The 21,013-nt window shown below is 38.2% G+C and overlaps 1 protein-coding gene across 1 annotated transcript in view; it reads left to right on the top strand.

Annotated features, from left to right (window-relative positions):
* Positions 1 to 21,013, top strand: part of LOC137630052 (MAM and LDL-receptor class A domain-containing protein 1-like) — a 217,898-nt gene that overhangs the window by 35,050 nt on the left and 161,835 nt on the right. The window contains exons 15-20 of the mRNA XM_068361542.1: positions 70 to 187; positions 3,833 to 3,970; positions 11,056 to 11,259; positions 12,582 to 12,740; positions 13,257 to 13,406; positions 17,366 to 17,484. Of these exons, the coding sequence (XP_068217643.1) occupies positions 70 to 187; positions 3,833 to 3,970; positions 11,056 to 11,259; positions 12,582 to 12,740; positions 13,257 to 13,406; positions 17,366 to 17,484 (888 nt within the window). The remainder of the gene's footprint in view (positions 1 to 69; positions 188 to 3,832; positions 3,971 to 11,055; positions 11,260 to 12,581; positions 12,741 to 13,256; positions 13,407 to 17,365; positions 17,485 to 21,013) is intronic.

A 21,013-nucleotide genomic window follows, 5' to 3' on the forward strand; every position in this document is an offset into this window, starting at 1 on the left:
TAATATGCATAGGGTACTGCTGCGCAGCATCTTTTGTAATGCATTAACTCAGGTTTTTTTTTCCCTCAGTTGGTGATAGAAGGAGTCAGTGGTGCCAATAAGGATGGTATCATTGCCGTAGATGAAATCTTGCTACATGGTGCCTCATGTGATGTACTTCAGCCTACTGACACTCCTGGTGAAGAACGTAAGTTACTGAATGTTTAGATGTAAATGAATTTCTATCTTGTCATGTAGATATTAGTATCATGTGCTGTATATTGTACAGTAACTGCTTCCTCCGATGCCTTAGATGACCGCGGAGGTAGCACCAGTAGGGGATTCAGCATTATGAAGCTTCATCTGTGGTGGATAACGGGGGAGGGTGGGCTGTGGCACCCTAGCAGCACCAGCTGAACTCGGTTGAGTCCCTTGTCAGGCTGGGAGGAATGTAGAGAGTAGAGGTCCCCTTTTTGTTTTTGTTCCATTTGTTGATGTCGGCTACCCCCCAAAGTTGGGGGAAGTGCCTTGGTATATGTATGTAACTGCGTGATTATTGAGGGATAAATATTTTAAGAGAAAAATATTTCAAATTTTGGGAATTCTGAACATGTATTATGAGAAATGATAGATTGAATATAAAGTAGAAGAGTAATACAGTAACTTGAATTTCAAGTCCACTGCTATTGGAATCATTAAATAATTACTTTTATATGCATAAATTAGAGTTAAGAAACAGTAAATTGTCATGTTTATGTCACTCAAAATCAAAGAATTGGAAACTATTAGATCCAGATCAGTTTTTGTTTAAATTTAAGGAAAATCCAGTAAATGTTGATTCATCTTTAGTAACTAAGTTCAAATTTATTGTATAAGTATCGAAACCTCACTACCATTAGTAATAAATTAATAGTTTACAAGACCATTGGGTCAACATTTACTCTTATAGGATGCCTCAAGGTTTTTTTTTTGTATGAATCTTATTCAGAAATTACAATTTTTTTTTATAATTTAATGTTTAGGTGCACTGAAATTATAGAAAATTCTAAAAATTATCTTACTTATTTGTTTCCAAAAGTTAATGAACTATTTTCTATTTGCTCAAAACTGGACAACGGTAGGTCTTCATTATCTGCTTTCTGGAATTAGGTCATGTAAGTTATTTATTAGATGTATATGAATTCAATGTGTGACCAATCTGAAGGTGGGATAGTATGAATTGAATATTGAAACATTTTTGGGATATGAAACTCCACAATTCAACCTTGGTTTAATTTCATTTTGTGTTTTACCATCATATTCATCATTCCACATCGTTTCCTTTTTTAATATGATAGGTTTTATAGACTGAATAATCAATGTCAGGAGTAGGCAAATTTTATCCAGCCAGGAGTTCTGTATCATTGTACTATTGCGCTTTTTTCAATTAAGGAATTAATGTGCATAGGTTTACTTTTCTTAGAATGAATTTGTTGTTATTACTAAATATGAAAGTAGTGCACTGTATGTTTATATGAGATTTAGCTCTATAATGTTTTGTAATATAACAGGAGTTAACTAGTACTCAATTATCCGGCCTTCGTCTAGAACAGGCGTCCTAAAGATAAGTACAGTAAAAGTCCTTTTAACTGGCACCCTTGGGACTTTGCTATATTTAACCGCCATCCTTGGGACTTTGCTGTTTTTAACCTCCACACTTGGGACTTTGTTGTTGCTGGATAATCAATCTGCCGTTTTATAAGGGTACCCTATGAAAAGGCCATGAAATCTTATTAAAACCACCTACCATATTATATCATTCAAGTGACCACAAAAATTTCACATACATATTAAACATAGAAGGAAACTAATATCTTACAGTCCTTAAAACAGTTAAAGAAAGGAAAATAAGAATTATCATACATTATATACTTACGTAACCTGCTATTTCCCATATTGAGCAACCTCTAAATTTTCACCCTCCAAAAATTATTTTATTATGTACCTTGTGATCTTGTGTATCATGCGAGTTCCTTTTTTGAGACCAAATTATGATAAACTAACCTCTTTTCTTCCATCACTTTATCCCAAGTTTTAGTTCAATAAGTTAGAAAAGCCAAACAGAAGCATAACAGTATCATTAGTAACCCGTATGACTGTAAACTGAATGGAAAATTGCTGTTTTGGTATGAATAACTGATTCGGATAATAATAGCTGTTTTCCTTGCATTTCAACTTTTGTACGATAGCAAACAATTACCGTAGTTACTACACATGACGTTAAATCAAAGTTTTATTACACTTTACCTCTCTTCACTATGGAAAAAAGATTACCAATAGGATATACTGTTAATTTAGGCAACAAGTTGCCGCTGAAGCTGGGAAAACAAATACAGTAATGTTCAAGTTGTCTGGCATTGAAGAAAGCTATGTCCATGATTGAAGAAAGAAAAGAAAAATTAGTTGATGGTGTATTTGGTTTATGAAAAGTTTAATCAAACTGCACAAAAGCTACATAAAGAATAGGAAGAGAAAGTTAATAATTCCTTTGAAATCAAGCACCGCAAAGCTAAATAATATAAGAGTTATTGTGCATTGGCAACAGAGATGAAACACCCATAAATTTCGATATGCCATTAAATTAGACTGTAAATAAAATATGAGAGAAAAGTATTTTGACTAAAAATATATGCAGTAATTTTGTATGCTAGACTAGAAAGGATAGTTCAAGTAATTATTGTTTCCTTTAGCAAGGGAAAAATAATTCATTGGTAGGTTGCCTTATTCAGCTAATTTGGGAACAGGTGGTAGTCTCGATCGTCTTGTAAAGGTAAACAATAGAAAGGAGGCATATTCACTATGTTTTTATCTCATAATGTAATACTAATATGTGAATATTACGTCCATTATTAGTAGATACAGTTAAGTAAAACACCAGTTGACGAATGTAATTCTTTTTGTTTCCATACTTTAACTACTTAAGCAATTGTTTCCCATTTACTGTTTGCCAAATGTGAACCTACAAATATGGTATTGAAAAGATAAAATAAAGTAACAATATTCTTACCTTCAATAAGATCTTTTTTCTTATTTACTAATTTGTTTATTTTTTATATTTTTGCAAACCTGAAAATTACATAAATATACCATAAGCACTTTTTTCTAATTTTCTGATTTGTTTTTTTTTAACATTTTCTAATTTTATAATTTTGTTATGGTGTTTTTCAAGTAAAATTACACCTCATGACACTATATATTCATTGGAATCTGAGGAATGGAATGGCATGAGACTATTACCCTCAACAGCTGATACAATCCTGGAACCGGAGGATGGGGTATTCCAGTGGTGTATGGAAGAGGGATTAACCTTCATTCCTAGATGTCATATGATCAGCTGTTGCTCTGCTTGTATGCTCAAACAGTATTTATAGATCAGTTTGTTTGAAGGAGCTTGCTTTCTTTGAAAGGGAATTATTCTGCCTGATATGAAATGACATAAGTTTAGAAATGTTATATGTACTATTGCAAACCGAGCACAGAAATCAACAACAAAACGTGAACAATAACAGTATTGGTGGTGGGCTTCTTCTACTGGTTTGCACCTCTTCAGATAGAGCTCACACCCACAAATTTAAAACCGGCAATTACTAAAAAATTCTAGATAATATTTAATGAATAAATAAAGATTGGCTTGTAGGTGCCACTAATCAGGTTTGCTAATGAATTGGGGGCCAGTTAAAAAGACTTTAACTATATTTAGAAAATTGCAATAATCTTCATGAGTCTGGTGTGGGTGGCTGTGGATCTCAACAAGGCTGGAGAACCCAGTGTACTGAGAATATTCTTCTTACAGGTAATTTTGTTCTGTTTTCAGTTATGTGCGACTTTGAAGACTCCATGTGTGAGTTTGAGGTTGAATCAGGAGTAGGAACGTGGATATGGATGTATCCCAATGAAGCTAACCACAGCTTTCCTCATCCAAAGAAAGATCACACCTATAGTACTGGATACGGTAAAGTTATGCATTATTTTAGTCATCAGAATACTTATGTGCTGCATAAGTATTCTGTTTTGTAGTCTATGAAAATTAGTGTTGAAAAATTTAAGTTTTTATATTTTTTAGTATTTTATTATTCTAATGAGCCTCCCTAATGTTCATATTGCTTCTATCTGGAAGTACAGTTTTATTGACATTTACCATAAAAAAAATTTTTTTTTTTCATTTTCTTTCCCTTCAATAAACTTATGCCTCTACTGAATTAATGAGACAATCTAACAGTTAGTGACAATGCGTTCAGAGGTAAAACTTACTCGTATTAAAGAACTCAGGTTTGTATAGTTGGGAAAAATACAAATTGACTTTCAAATTTGTGATTTTAGAGGTGTTTAGTTAATGATAGGATTTCTGTATGATATATACCAAAAGTTGATGTTTTAGTATAATGTATTATGATACAAAAGGTAGTGACTATCATTCTGGTAATGTATCTTTGATATTCATGAGACTAAATTAGTATTAGGTAATGTAATTAAAGGCTTTTATTTATAATTAATTTTAATTGTTTTCTCTATTTTGACAAAATATATAAGTGAGCATGTTATATTATTGAGTAAATATCCATTTTATCATATTTGTTTGTTTTTATTCTATTTTTGATAGAATACAGTACTAATAAACATAAAAGTAATATGAAGTGTTTTTATAAATAGTAATTTTCAATATTAAACTTAGCCGGTGATCATATAAGCTGCAACTCTGTTGCTCGACAGAAAAACCTACGGACAAAATACGCCAGCGATCGCTATGCAGGTGGGGGTGTACATCAACAGCGCCATCTGTCGAGCAGGTACTTAGTACTCCAAGTCAACAAAGAACCAATTTTCTCTCTGTCGGGCTACCGGCAAGACCTACTAATACGCTGTTACTAACTGGATTTGTTTTCACAACTATTTGGTGAAGTACACTATTCTAGTTTTGAGCTTTCGCTATGCAGGTGTTTTATCTTCATCTCAAAACTTGGACTCGTTTTGGATAGATTTAATTATGGTGACAAAGAAAGTATGGACTCTCTTTCACTTTTAAATGGCCGACCCTTCCCTTAGACGGAAGTGTGTTTAGGTTTTTAGTAATTTTGCTTAACACGTTATAGATCCATATTTTATATCTCTCCGCCTTTATTAGGCCTCTTCGATTAACTTTCCATTTATTATAAACATATAAAAATAAATTTTTATGTTTTGTTTATATGCGACCTTTCCTTATAGTAGGCGGTCCGAAATTGGAACCGAAGTTAATCAACGTTGAGCCCGTTAGCCTTTAAAGAATTTAAAACTTTTTAAATTTAATGTTTTATGAAAGAATTTCTTTGATAGTCTTCGTACTGTTTTCAAAGATGAACTAACGTTTAGTTTTTAGACTACGCAGTTGTTGACGTTCAGGACGTTCAACATGCGCTCTATCGTTACGATAGAGAGAGAGTATCACGGTTTCACTTTGCAGTAAGAGTAAATCGTTTCTGACGTTTCGTTCATTCTTTCTTAACTTAAATGTTTTAAATTCTAAATTAAAGGAACTTTTTATTTGGAAAACCTTTCAGTTTGTTCCTTTTAGTCAAATAACATGTTTTTTTGACGATATATAATTGGGCTCTTCTCTTAGGTGCGAAATCAAGAGAGAAAGAGAGAGAGAGATAGAGACGGAGGGAGAGAGAGGAGAGAAAACGTTCCGTTCAAGCGGGTAACGTTGTTCTCGTGTTACTCTCCTCCCTAGTCGCTGTACGGGGAAGAAGGTAAAACGTTTCTAGGGTTTTATTCTTGTCCCCAGGCTATGTGCGGTGAGAGATTGTAAACGTAGTTTATTTGAACTAGTGTTTAATCTCTTTCCCAGCCACTGATTTTTTTATCTTTGTATATGTTTTCTGTTTTTTGCTAGTATTAATGTGCTGCATTATACGACTTATTTCGCAATTACTACCTTTTAATGAAGGGTAGAATTGCGTGTTTCACGTAGAAATCAGTAAAAGTTTCGATTTCAGTGAAATAAGTGCAAAACAGAAAATCGAAGTGATAAAGTGATATGCGCAAGTGTTACAGTGTTGCGTCCGAGGGTTCGTCTGTTCGTGCCTGTCGTTCACCTAGTCCGGGACCTCTTGCAAGCTCCCAAGCCCAGGGGAGAAGTAATGTCGAACGACTTATGGGTTCGTCAGGCCTTGATCAACGAACAGACGTTTTCCCTCCGTGGTTTCGGGCGTATCTACCCAAGATCGCCCCACCCACACTAAGACGAGAGAGCCCATTTATTTCTCGTCTGCGGAAGAGGTTTCTCGTAAGAAACCATGGACCAAGGTCTCGCAGCTTATTAAGTGCAAGTCGGTCCCTTCCGTGCAAGTCCAACGGCCCAGTTGTAGCCACTGGGTCAGTTCGGACTCGCTGCAGTCTTCCGACGACTGCACACCTCCTAAGAGAGGCAAAGTGGTACCGCAACAGGCAGTAACACCGTCTGTTGCCGCACCTGCTGCTGTAGACCCTAAGTGGTCTTTGCTACAGTCTATGCAGACACAGTTAGCTTCTTTTATGCAGGAGTATCGTGCGGAGAAGGTTGACGCTGCACCCGTTAGCCTACAACCAACCACGGTTGTGCGTCCAGTAGACGCTGAGGCTACCTGCTCCCGCACTCCAGCTGTGAGAGTTCCACCACCCATGCGCAGTCGACCCTGCCAGACGCATGTTGACGTTCACCGACGCACGGAACCCTCCGTTGACGTTCGCGTGTTACCACAACAACAGGAGGGTGGAGTTAAGTTGCCGTGTTTTGACGCGGTGCGTCAACCTCCGCATTCTAGAGTTGTTTTGACTGCTCAGTATAGACAGTCAAAGCGGTCTCGAGTGAACACTGTATGTCCTCACGCACCTGATGTGGTTGACAGTTCAGTTGTTGACAGTTCACAGACTGTCAAGCAGTTACATGACGTTTCCTTCTGGTCTGCTACTAATGCACCAGTGAGAGACTCAATGAGATAACCTAGCTTTTATCGGACAAGGCTCCTGTAGATGAGAAGTGCTGTTCTCCCTCCTACTGATATTCCCTTGAGGACTCTGTCATTTGGAGAGGAGCCTTAAGCTGCTTAGCCTCCTATGGACTTTAATTAAATCATGATGATTTTTTTAAGGATCTTCGTCCGGATCTTGTAACTGCTGCTCCTCGTTCGCCTAAACGTCAGAACTTACACTAGGCCTAGCTACTTCGAAGCCGTTGTTTTAAGCTAGTGCTCTCTCGCTCTCCTAGAGCGTTATGTTGGCTAGGTGACTGGTTTTTGCACCAGGAGGAGTTTTAGGGATTCAGCCTTTGATTTCCCTTCTTTTAAACTGGCTTATAGAGCGAGAGTCTGATAGGACACGAGAGAAGTTCTCGGCTTGGGAGTTCATGCCTCTGCCCAGATAGACTTCTCAATTCTGGTAGACTCGCCCTGGCGCCTAGCCAGGAGACGCTCCAAGTTGTTTACAGGTCAACTTCTCACTTTTGTCGAGCCTTTGAAGTTTTGCTGTACTATTATGTCACACATAACAAGGCTTTCAGGGATGGTAAATGGTTCCGCCGCAGTCGCTAACCCCGTCTGTTGCCACACCTGCTCCCGTAGACCCTAAATGGGCTTTGCTGCAAGACATGCAGTCCAAGCTTGCGTCCTTGATAGAGGACTTAAATGCGGAGAAGAACCTTCTGGCCAACAACCTTCCAACCGGTTGGTTGTGCGCCCTGTTGACGCTGAGGTAACCTACTCGCGTCTGCCAGTTGAGGTGGTTCCTCCTGGCCAATAACCTTCCAACCAGTCGGTTGTGCGCCCTGTTGCCGCTGAGGTAACCTACTCGCGTCTGCCAGTTGAGGTGGTTCCTCCACCGATGCGACCCAGTGTGGGTTGCCAGTCGCACGTTGACGTTAAGCGACGCTCGGAGGTGGTTGTTGACGTTCAGGACGTTCAACAACCAGCAGAGGTGACTTGTGACGCAGTGCGTCAACCTCAGCAACCCGGTAGGGTGTTGACTGCACAACCCAGACAGTCTAGACAGTTTCGGGTTGACGCTGTACTTCCTCGCGCACCCATGGTTGTTGACAGTTCACAGACTGTGCAGCAGTGCCATGATATTGCGTCCGGCTCCGTCACGCATCCACCAGTGCGACCGGATTCAGCGAGTCAGACGTTGCCCACTCCGTTGCCGTTTCCTCATCAGTTTCGGATGAGGAACCCTCTGATGAGGACGTTGCTGAACAAGACGATCAGCCCCCAGCCCTGCTATTCATCCAGAAGATGCTGAAGAAGGAACACTGCCCAGTCAGGCTGTGGATGAGTCTGGTAGGGACACTGTCATCCGTGGATCAATTTGTGTCACTAGGAAGACTACACCTCCGTCCTCTTCTATACCATCTAGCTTTTCACGGGAAAAAGGACAAGACGCTAGAAGCGGTCTCGATCCCGGTTTCCGGAAAGATAAAGTCTTGTCTGACTTGGTGAAAGGACTATATCAACCTTAGAGAGGGTCTTCCCCTGACTGTTCAGACTCCCAACCACGTTCTCTTCTCGGACGCATCGGACGTAGGCTGGAGTGCGACATTAGACGGTAGGGAATGCTCGGGATTATGGAACTCGAGTCAAAGGACAATGCATTTCAACTGCAAGGAGCTACTGGCAGTACGTCTGACCTGGAAAAGCTTCAGTTCTCTCCTTCAAGGCAAAGTGGTGGAGGTGAACTCGGACAACACCACAGCTTTGGCGTACATCTCCAAGCAAGGAGGGACCTACTCTCTGACATTGTACGAGATCGCAAGGGACCTCCTCACCTGGTCAAAAGGTCTAGACATATCACTAGTAACGAGGTTCATCCAAGGCAACTTGAATGTCATGGCAGATTGTCTCAGTCGGAAGGGACAAATAATTCCAACAGAATGGACCCTCCACAAGGATGTATGCAAGAGACTTTGGGCCACCTGGGGCCAGCCAACCATAGATCTCTTCGCAACCTCGATGACCAAGAGGCTCCCAATATTTTGCTCACCAATCCCGGACCCAGCAGCAGTTCATATAGATGCCTTTCTACTAGATTGGTCACATCTAGATCTATATGCATTCCCTCCGTTCAAGATTGTCAACAAGGTACTGCAGAAGTTCGCCTCTCACGAAGGGACAAGGTTGACGCTAGTTGCTTCCCTCTGGCCCGCGAGAGAATGGCTCACCGAGGTACTTCGATGGCTAGTAGACGTTCCCAGAACACTTCCCCTAAGGGTGGACCTTCTACGTCAGCCACGCGTAAAGAAGGTACACCAAGGCCTCCACGCTCTTCGTCTGACTGCCTTCAGACTATCGAAAGACTCTCGAGAGCTAGAGGCTTTTCGAAGGAGGCAGCCAGAGCGATTGCTAGAGCAAGGAGAACATCCACCCTTAGAGTCTACCATTCAAAGTGGGAAATCTTCCGAAGCTGGTGCTAGTCAGTATCCGTATCCTCGACCAGTACCTCTGTAACTCAAATAGCTGTCTTTCTCTTATATCTGAGGAAAGAACGATCTCTTTCAGCTCCCACTATCAAGGGTTACAGAAGCATGTTGGCATCAGTCTTCCGTCACAGAGGCTTAGATCTTTCCAACAATAAAGATCTACAGGACCTCCTTAAGTCTTTTGAGACCACGAAGGAGCGTCGTTTGGTTACACCTGGTTGGAATTTAGACGTGGTACTAAGATTCCTTATGTCAGACAGGTTTGAACCGCTACAATCAGCCTCCCTGAAAGATCTCACCTTAAAGACTCTTTTCCTGTTATGCTTAGCCACAGCTAAAAGAGTCAGTGAGATTCATGCCTTCTCGGCCTTGACCAATATCGTTCGATTTTCCAAACTTATCGTATGGTTGGAAATGAACTAGAAAGAATCTTATGTCCTGTAAGAGCTCTTAAGTTCTATTTAAAAACCTTTACGAGGCCCGTCTGAAGCTTTATGGTGTTCAGTTATGAATCCATCTTCGCCTATGTCAAAGAATGCTTTATCCTATTTTATCAGACTGTTAATACGAGAAGCTCATTTCCATCTGAATGAGGAAGACCAAGCTTTGCTGAAGGTAAGGACACACGAAGTTAGAGCTGTCGCAACTTCCGTGGCCTTTAAACAAAATAGATCTCTGCAAAGTATAATCGACGCAACCTATTGGAAAAGCAAATCAGTGTTCGCGTCTTTTTATCTTAAGAATGTCCAGTCTCTTTACGAGAACTGCTACACTCTGGGACCATTCGTAGCAACGAGTGCAGTAGTGGGTGAGGGCTCAACCACTACAATTCCCTAATTCCATAACCTTTTTAATCTTTCTCTTGAAATGTTTTACTATTGTTTTTTGGGTTGTCCGGAAGGCTAAGAAGCCTTTCGCATCCTACTTGATTTGACGGGTGGTCAAAGTCTTTTCTTGAGAAGTGCCTAGATTAGAGGTTTTGATGAGGTCCTGTTGTATGGGTTGCAACCCTTGATACTTCAGATCCTAGGGGTCGCTCAGCATCCTAAGAGGATCGCGAGGCTCCGTAAGGAAGACGTACTTAAAAAGGCAGAGTATTGTTCAAGTCGACTTCCTTACCAGGTACTTATTTATTTTATGTTTGTTATTTTGAATAACTGCTAAAATGAAATACAAAATACTTAGCTCATAATAATGTCAACATGTAATGCTGGTCTCTACCCACCCCCCTGGGTGTGAATCAGCTTATATGATCACCGGCTAAGTTTAATATTGAAAAATGTTATTTTCATTAATAAAATAAATTTTTGAATATACTTACCCGGTGATCATATATTAAAGGACCCTCCCTTCCTCCCCAATAGAGACCCAGTGGACAGAGGAGAAAATTGGTTCTTTGTTGACTTGGAGTACTAAGTACCTGCTCGACAGATGGCGCTGTTGATGTACACCCCGACCTGCATAGCGATCGCTGGCGTATTTTGTCCGTAGGTTTTTCTGTCGAGCAACAGAGTTGCAGCTTATATGATCACCGGGTAAGTATATTCAAAAATTTATTTTATTAATGAAAATAACATTTTTACATGCATCATTGCCAATTTACATTAAATTAGGTCACTACATGGCTGCTCCACTGATGAATAGCAAAGAAGGTGTTGTAGGGAAGCTGCTTACCCCTGAATACCAACTGGAACGTGAAGCCCCACAGTGTCTCAGCTTCTGGTATATGCATAATGGTGGGACTACCAAGGACACTTTATCTGTTTTTGTTAAGCATGGTTTCGATATATTTCCTCAAGCAGTATGGAAAGAAAATAGTAAGTACTATACCTGCATTTTGTGTACTGTTAATGATGTACTATATAGTCTACTATAGTTTATAAGTATGCTTGCATAGAGGGTGTTGATGAGATTGGCCATGGGAAAGATAAAACAAAACATCAGTAAATGTTTGAAAATATGAAATTTTGGATTGCAGTTTAAAGTAATAAGTTTCACTCTTGTTATGTGTAAGATCGAATTGTTTTTTTATTCAAAATATATCAGAAAATTTCCACTGGGTCATATATTCAAAGTTAAGGGACTATCTAACTGTCTAATGTTTATCCAGATGCTATAAACTGCCGTATATTTTCTTGAATAAGTGTTTGGATCTATTTTTATTTTACTGTTTCCTTTACTCACTATTTTCCAAATGTCCATGGTTTTACAGATTTGTGTTTTTTAAGACGAGAAAAAGTTCCTTAGCTGGAAAAAGAATAATAGTATGCTGGTTTTTATTGCAACAGATTCTTAGAAGAGTACCCTTATGGTTAAAATTCTTTCTTTGCTGTTCAGAATGTTTTATGATTAAGTTTTTTGTAGTAGTGGGGTCTGGACCTTTATGAAACATTTCTGGAGACTGAAATGCTTCCTCTGCTTTACAGATTTTTCCTCGTCTAAATTGATAGGCATTGATTGACCTCAACTTTTCAGCTTGAAAGTTTTATATTATTAAACCCTTTAGCATATTGAGGCGTAGGTAGATCTCTGTAAGAATATTGTTGTTTGTTATGTTCTGTGTGGTCACAGAGAGTATTTTTAAAGGTAAAAATATTTCTTGTGCTCTTTAGATTTGTCAGATATGAATTTTATTTAGTGAAATTAACAATGGTTTTGCTGGTAGAAAAGCTTGCAGTTTTATTGATAATTCCTTTTTATTTCTTTTATTGTTAATACCTTTTTGATTGGCTCCATAAGAGACATAATTATTTTTTACTAATTTTTCTCTCATGTTGGGGAATGGAACCATGAATTGAAATTCTAAAAACTTGTATGCCAATCTTCCTTAATGTTAAGAATTAGTATCTTGTGGATATTTATCAAGATAGGATCCCATTTTTTTTTTTGCCTTAGTTGTTCTCTCTATCAGAATACTAGTGAATGAATAGTATTGTTGAAGTTTGAATTTTTATTTTCACTTTAGATTGCCATAAGCTGCAATCATAGGAGCTGATACACATTATTTTTTTTGTGTAAAATTGATTTGCTCTTAAAGAAACTAATGACTAGTTAGATTTTGTTGATTTAATGACAAAACTTGAATATCTTCAAACAAAAAGAATTTTACCTAAGGAGCTCTTTCATTCTTTTTTTTCAGCTAATCATGGTTATTCTTGGATGACTGCTAACATACCAATCCCAACTGGCAAGAATCATTTCCAAGTCATATGGGAAGCCACGCAGAAGGTGAAAGACACTGATGGATTCATCGTTCTGGATGATGTCAAACTCCTCCTTGAGGAGTGCCCCAAAATAGGTGAGGGTTAATGTGTTTTATTGTAATGCTTACACAGCTTGGTATTTCAGAGTTAATGAGGCTCAATGTTATTTTGATATACAGTACTGTACTGTAAACACATACAGCCCTGTTTAGATAAATTTTTTTGGAAATTTTAATATTAATTTTATAAATTACTTCTGCAGTGTAAAGTTTCTAGACAACTTTATTAGAATTGTTATTATAATAGGTTAGATTATAGCTTCACACTATGTTTTGTAATGCTGCTTAGGCTAAAGGGACACAGCAAAATACTTTTCTTACCTTTAGTAGTGTGCCACTGAAGGCTTACCATAATTGGAAGCCTGTAAGTAGTCATGAGGAAAATGAAATTTTATTTTTAGAGCTTGAAAATTATCATTATTATGAAGTTAAGTTAATTTTTGTTTTGTTTCATTTGTTAATGTCGGCTACCCCCCAAAATTGGGGGAAGTGCCTTGGTATATGTATGTATGTATGAAGTTAATCCTTCTAATTATAATTATTTCAATAAAGGTACCTGTAATTTTCAATATGGAACCTGTGGATGGCAAAATCTATATACATCTGAAAATGTTACTGATGATATCGACTGGCTCCAAGGAAAGGGTAGTGACAGCCTTCCTATGGAAGCTCCAGGCTTCGACCATACCAATAGTACTGAAGGTTAGTGGTCACAAGACACAGTTAAGATTGCCGATAGTTCCATGATATTTTTGTTGAGTACAGTAAAAGGTTTCTTTCTCCAACTTAGTGTCCTCATAATCTTTTGATGGAAATTCAATCATCACCATTATATCTCTTAAGCTTGACAGCCAATTGTTTCCTATTCTATTGTTACCTATGGAAATTCATAAATATTATATTACCTTTCCCTGATTATATTTACATCTAACTTCTTAACACTAACTTATCTTACTGTATATTGTTTATTTTGGAATATTTCTCCAAAAATTATGTACCTACTATCAGATTAAAACTTGTATAATTGTTTACTATCAGATTCAAATTTGTATAATTTTTATGGAAGGAAGATTTTAATTTATTGGTCAATCCATCCGTCTTTTTTATTTTTCTTAGTTCATCATAATCACCATCTCCTCCTACGCCTATTGATCCAAAGGGCCTCAGTTAGATTTCCCCAGTCGTCTCTATCTTGAGCTTTTACATCAATACTTCTCCATTCATCATCTACTTCACGTTTCACAGCCTCAGTCATGTAGGCCTGGGTCTTCCAACTCTTCTAGTGCCTTGTGGAGCCCAGTTAAAAGTTTTGTGAACTAATCTCTCTTAGGGAGTGCGAAGAGCATGCCCAAACCATCTCCATCTACCCCTCACCATGATCTCATCCACATATGGCACTCGAGTAATCTTGCTTATAGTTTCATTTCTATTCCTGACCTGCCATTTATCTCCCAATATTCTTCTGAGAGCTTTGTTCTCAAATCTACAAAATCTGTTGGATATTGTTTCAATGTCTTACCATGACTCATTTCCATATAGTAACATTGATCTCGCTAAACTGATATATAGCCTGATTTTTCTATGTAATTTCAGGCGATTTGATTTCCAAATTTTACTTAACCTAGCCATTGTCTGATTTGTTTTGTTCAAGTTTTCATTAAACTCCAATTCTAAAGACCCTGTATTAGAGATTATAGTTCCTAAATATTTAAATGATTCCACCTCATTAATCCTTTCTCCTTCCAATGATATTTCATCTTCCATTGCATATTCCATTTTCATCATCTCTCTTTCTTCTGTTTATCTTAAGCCCAACCTCATGTGATAATTTCATGCATTCTGGCAAAGCAAGCTTTGAATGTCCTGTGGTATTTCGCTAATAAGAACAGCGTCATCAACATACTCTAGGTCTGCTAATTTCCTGTTTCCAATCCACTCCAATCCTCCTCCGCCATCCTCAACTGTTCTATTCATTACAAAATCCATGAGTAGGATAAACAACAGTTGATAGTACATTCCCTTGGAGTACTCCACTGTTCACTGGAAATTCATTTGATAGGACTCCATTAACATTAACTTTGCATTTTTATGCCCATGAATAGACTTAATCAAATTTACATATTTAAGAGGAACTCCATAATAATGCAGGAGTCTCCACAAAATTGGCCTGTGGCCACTATCAAGGGCTTTTTCATAGTCCACAAATGCTATCAAAAGTGGATATTTATTTTCTGCACATTGCTGAACAACATGTGATAAAATAAAAATTTGGTCAGTACAACTTCTACCTTTTCAAAATCCTGCTCAATCATTTCTCAGCATTTAATCGATCTTTTTCTCTAGTCTCTGCAGATGTAAGTGTGATGCCCCTCTATTTATTGCAATCAGTCAGATTTTTTTTTTCTTTTTCCTCACCAACACTCCTAGCTCCCATTCATCAGGCTTTGTCTCCTCATGCCACATTCTACAAAATAATCTTGTAAGTAGTCTGGGAGTCACTTAATTTTCAGCCAATGTCATCTCAGCAGTTATTGCATCGTATCCAGAGACTTTCCATCTCTTGAGTTTTTTAATGATAGCTTTGACTTCAAACACACTGAATTCATTCATAGGCACATCAAGGTCTTCCTCAGCTTCAGGTATATCAATGAAATTATTACCTTCATATCTCCTACTCATGACCTCATTAAAGTGTTCCATCCAACGTTGCCTTTCTTCATCTTCTGTTGATATAACAGATCTATCTTTCTTTTTTTGATGGGTATACTGTATGCTTCTTTTTTGCCCAAGTAGAATTTTATTAATAATTCTATGAGCAATTCTTACACCACAACCACTCCCAAATTAATAGATTTATCAGCCTCATCTGCTTTCCGGCCTAAATATTCTCTCCAGTCATTCCTGGGTTTTCTTTTGACATCACTATCAATACTGGAATACTCAACATGCTCTATCTTGCAATTTTTTTTATAGTTATAGCAAAATAATTTACTTGGGAAACTAATAACCTTGTGCCAAATATGAGATGGTTGAGTGTTAAAATGAGATCATTGCAGTGGTATAATCCATTCCAGGAGTAGGTCATAAATCAGAATGTTATAGGATGTAAAAGTTTTCATACAGTTCATTTATAGCCATTACTGTATTATTAATCTTATAAACACATTCTCTCTCTCTCTCTCTCTCTCTCTCTCTCTCTCTCTCTCTCTCTCTCTCTCTCTCTCTCTCTCTCTCTCTCTCTCTCTCTATAGGTAATTCATTTATGAGATTTGTTAATTATTTAAGCTTCATACTGTATTTCAATTTTTAGTTCATTATTAAGTCTTTAAATCTTCATATTTCTTCAGACATTATTGTGTTTTGATATGTAGCTTATTTTGAAATACAAATTTTATTTTTCTTCAGACACATATTTTCTAGATTTTTATAACATTCATAAGATCTCGGTTCATATCATAGTGTTTCATATCTCCTTGTTTGTCTGACCTAAGTCTGAAATATTTCTTACCAAGAATCAAATGGTTTATTAGGTACAAAATACTGCGTATAAAGATATAGAAACATACATATAAATATACAAAAATATGGAGTACAAATACAGTATAAAGAATTTAATTTTTTTTTATATATATATATAATACAGCATCAAAATAGAAAATATAAAAAAAAAAATTAGTTGATTCTAGGATCACAAGTTTTTGGCTGTGTCATCGATATTATCAGCTGGGGAGCGCTTGGAATTGCTGGAGGTGATGTTTTCATAAACATTGTTAATTTCATTTGAATAGTGTGGTTCTTTTCTCCTTGTATATCAAACGATGTGGGAATTACTAATATTAATTGGTAACATATCAAAAGGAAATCACTTGATTCGCCAGCTTGCCTTCTGCCAGAAATATGAAATCACCAGACATATGACGTGAACTCAACAAGGAATGACTTGCGAAATGTGTAAAACCCTTTTGTGTTTTTCTTATCAGTATTAAAAGAAAATACTAACTTAGCAAGCAAAAGTAGTTCATTTGTATAATGTAAAAGAAAATATATAATTTTTCAGAAAATATTTGTTCTATTAGTGTACTTTCATTAAATAAATATGGATGTACTATCAGAGATGAAATAGAGGAAACAAAGCTAGCATAAACTCTGAGAATCTGTCCTAGTTGTAGAGTCAAATTTACACTATGTAGTACTCATAATAACCGATGCATACCCATTAAATACTTTGTATCGTTACTCAATATTTCAATACAGTAATGGGATTACTAATATTAATCGGTAGCCTTTTGAAAGGAAATCACTCGATTTGCCCTCTCGCTTTAAGCCAGACATATAATATGACCTTAGATATTAAAACTTTTCTGAATGTATTTTTTATTTAAAGTGGATTCTGTATGTTATCACTAGAACAAAATACTAACTTACTAAGAGAAATTGGTTAGTTTTTATGAAAAAAATAGATTATTCCTAAGGAAATATTTTTCCTATTAGTGTACTATTTCTGACAGACTTGCGACGTCATCACAGCAAAAAAAGTGGTCATAAAAGCAAACAGTCATAAGGTAACGACTACCTTTATGGTATTAAAAAACTGTATACATGAAAGACTAGATTTTGTCATGTTTGTTTAATTAAAGGACATTTTTTTTGTATTTTTTTAGCTAAATTCCTGTATGTTGATGCATCACAAGGCTCTTTTGGTACTGCAACATTAGAAAGCCAGTTACTTGTTCCTGAACAACATAATGATTTCTGCTTTTCCTTTTGGTATTATATACAGGTATGTACTTCCAATGATTTACTACTTTTTCATGTTGCATGATTGTGAATACATAAATGTTTAGTAATATATAATGCTGCTGTCTCTATACAGTGTAACTAACACTATAGTCCATTTCTTTTATCGAGGCAGATTTGCACCGACTCGCAGCGGTGCCCTTTTAGCTCGGAAAAGTTTCCTGATCGCTGATTGGTTAGAATTATCTCGTCAAACCAATCAGCGATCAGGAAACTTTTCCGAGCTAAAAGGGCACTGCTGCGAGTCGGTGCAAATCTGCATCGCTAAAAGAAATTGACTATAGTCAATTGTGATTTGCTGTTACTTACATACATACATATACCAAAGGCACTTCCCCCAATTTTGGGGGGTAGCCGACAACAACAAGAAACAAAACAAAAAGGGGACCTCTACTCTCTACGTTCCTCCAGCCTAACCAGGGACTCAGCCGAGTTCAGCTGGTACTGCTAGGGTGCCACAGCCCAACCTCCCACATTTCCACCACAGATGAAGCTTCATACTGCCGAGTCCCCTACTGCTGCTACCTCCGCGGTCATCTAAGGCACCGGAGGAAGCAGCAGGGCCTACCGGAACTGCGTCACAATCGCTCGCCATTCATTCCTATTTCTAGCACGCTCTCTTGCCTCTCTCACATCTATCCTCCTATCACCCAGAGCTTTCTTCACACCATCCATCCACCCAAACCTTGGCCTTCCTCTTGTACTTCTCCCATCAACTCTTGCATTCATCACCTTCTTTAGCAGACAGCTATTTTCCATTCTCTCAACATGGCCAAACCACCTCAACACATTCATATCCACTCTAGCCGCTAACTCATTTCTTACACCCGTTCTCACCCTCACCACTTCGTTCCTAACCCTATCTACTCGAGATACACCAGCCATACTCCTCAGACACTTCATCTCAAACACATTCAATTTCTGTCTCTCCATCACTTTCATTCCCCACAACTCCGATCCATACATCACAGTTGGTACAATCACTTTCTCATATAGAACTCTCTTTACATTCATGCCCAATCCTCTATTTTTTACTACTCCCTTAACTGCCCCCAACACTTTGCAACCTTCATTCACTCTCTGACGTACATCTGCTTCCACTCCACCATTTGCTGCAACAACAGACCCCAAGTACTTAAACTGATCCACCTCCTCAAGTAACTCTCCATTCAACATGACATTCAACCTTGCACCACCTTCCCTTCTCGTACATCTCATAACCTTACTCTTACCCACATTAACTCTCAACTTCCTTCTCTCACACACCCTTCCAAATTCTGTCACTAGTCGGTCAAGCTTCTCTTCTGTGTCTGCTACCAGTACAGTATCATCCGCAAACAACAACTGATTTACCTCCCATTCATGATCATTCTCGCCTACCAGTTTTAATCCTCGTCCAAGCACTCTAGCATTCACCTCTCTCACCACTCCATCAACATACAAGTTAAACAACCACGGCGACATCACACATCCCTGTCTCAGCCCCACTCTCACCGGAAACCAATCGCTCACCTCATTTCCTATTCTAACACATGCTTTACTACCTGTGTAGAAACTTTTCACTGCTTGCAACAACCTTCCACCAACTCCATATAACCTCATCACATTCCACATTGCTTCCCTATCAACTCTATCATATGCTTTCTCCAGATCCATAAACGCAACATACACCTCCTTACCTTTTGCTAAATATTTCTCGCATATCTGCCTAACTGTAAAAATCTGATTCATACAACCCCTACCTCTTCTAAAACCACCCTGTACTTCCAAGATTGCATTCTCTGTTTTATCCTTAATCCTATTAATCAGTATTCTACCATACACTTTTCCAACTACACTCAACAAACTAATACCTCTTGAATTACAACACTCATGCACATCTCCCTTACCCTTATATAGTGGTACAATACATGCACAGACCCAATCTACTGGTACCATTGACAACACAAAACACACATTAAACAATCTCACCAACCATTCAAGTACAGTCACACCCCCTTCCTTCAACATCTCAGCTTTCACACCATCCATACCCGATGCTTTTCCTACTCTCGTTTCATCTAGTGCTCTCCTCACTTCCTCTATTGTAATCTCTCTCTCATTCTCATCTCCCATCACTGGCACCTCAACACCTGGAACCGCAAATATATCTGCCTCCCTATCATCCTCAACATTCAGCAAACTTTCAAAATATTCCGCCCACCTTTTCCTTACCTCCTCTCCTTTTAACAACCTTCCATTTCCATCTTTCACTGTCTCTTCAATTCTTGCGCCGGCCTTCCTTACTCTCTTCACTTCTTTCCAAAACTTCTTCTTATTCTCTTCATATGACTGACCCAGTCCCTGACCCCACCTCAGGTCAGCTGCCCTCTTTTCCTCACGTACCTTGCGCTTTACTTCCACCTTTTTCTCTCTATATTTTTCATACTTCTCTATACTATTACTCTGCAGCCATTCTTCAAAAGCCCTCTTTTTCTCTTCCACTTTTACCTTCACTCCTTCATTCCACCATTCACTGCCCTTCCTCATGCTGCCTCCAACAACCTTCTTGCCACATACATCACTTGCAATCCCAACAAAATTTTCTTTTGCTAACTTCCACTCCTCCTCTAAATTACCAGTTTCTCTTACTCTCACCTCGTCATATGCCATTTTCAACCTTTCCTGATATTTACTTTTTACCCCCGGTTTTATTAGCTCTTCAACCCTCACTAGCTCCCTTTTACATCCACCTACTCTATTCCCCCACTCTTTTGCTACAACCAATTTTCCTTCCACCAAAAAATGATCAGACATACCGTTAGCCATACCCCTAAACACGTGCACGTCTTTCAATCTTCCAAACATTCTTTTTGTTATCAACACATAATCCATTAATGCCCTTTCTACTACTCTTCCATTTGCCACTCTTACCCATGTATACTTATTTTTATCTTTCTTTTTAAAAAAGCTAGCACTTATTACCATCTCTTGTTCAACACACATATCTACCAGTCTCTCACCACTCTCATTTTCACCTGGTACGCCATATTTCCCAATGACACCTTCTACCTCTCCAGCACCCACTCTAGCATTTAAGTCACCCATAACAACTACATAATTCCTTCTACCCAGTCCTTCTACACACCTAGTTAATTCACTCCAGAACTCATTCCGCTCTTCTTCACTTTTCTCACTACCTGGCCCATACGCACTGACAAACGCCCAACATTCCCTACCCAACCTAACCCTTACCCACATTAACCTAGATGATATCTCCTTCCATTCCACTACTTTACCTGTCATCCATTCACTCAACAATAAAGCCACACCCTCTCTCGCTCTTCCCCTTTCAATCCCAGACACTCTACCAGACATTTCACCAAACATCACTTCACCCTTTCCTTTCATCTTTGTCTCACACAAGGCCAATACATCCATCCTTCTACTTCTAAACATACTTCCAATCTCACATCTTTTACTCTCTATCGTACTACATCCACGCACATTCAAACACCCCAAAACTAGAGTGC

Source organism: Palaemon carinicauda, chromosome 38 (assembly GCF_036898095.1).
Source record: "Palaemon carinicauda isolate YSFRI2023 chromosome 38, ASM3689809v2, whole genome shotgun sequence".
Taxonomy (NCBI): Eukaryota; Metazoa; Arthropoda; class Malacostraca; order Decapoda; family Palaemonidae; genus Palaemon; species Palaemon carinicauda.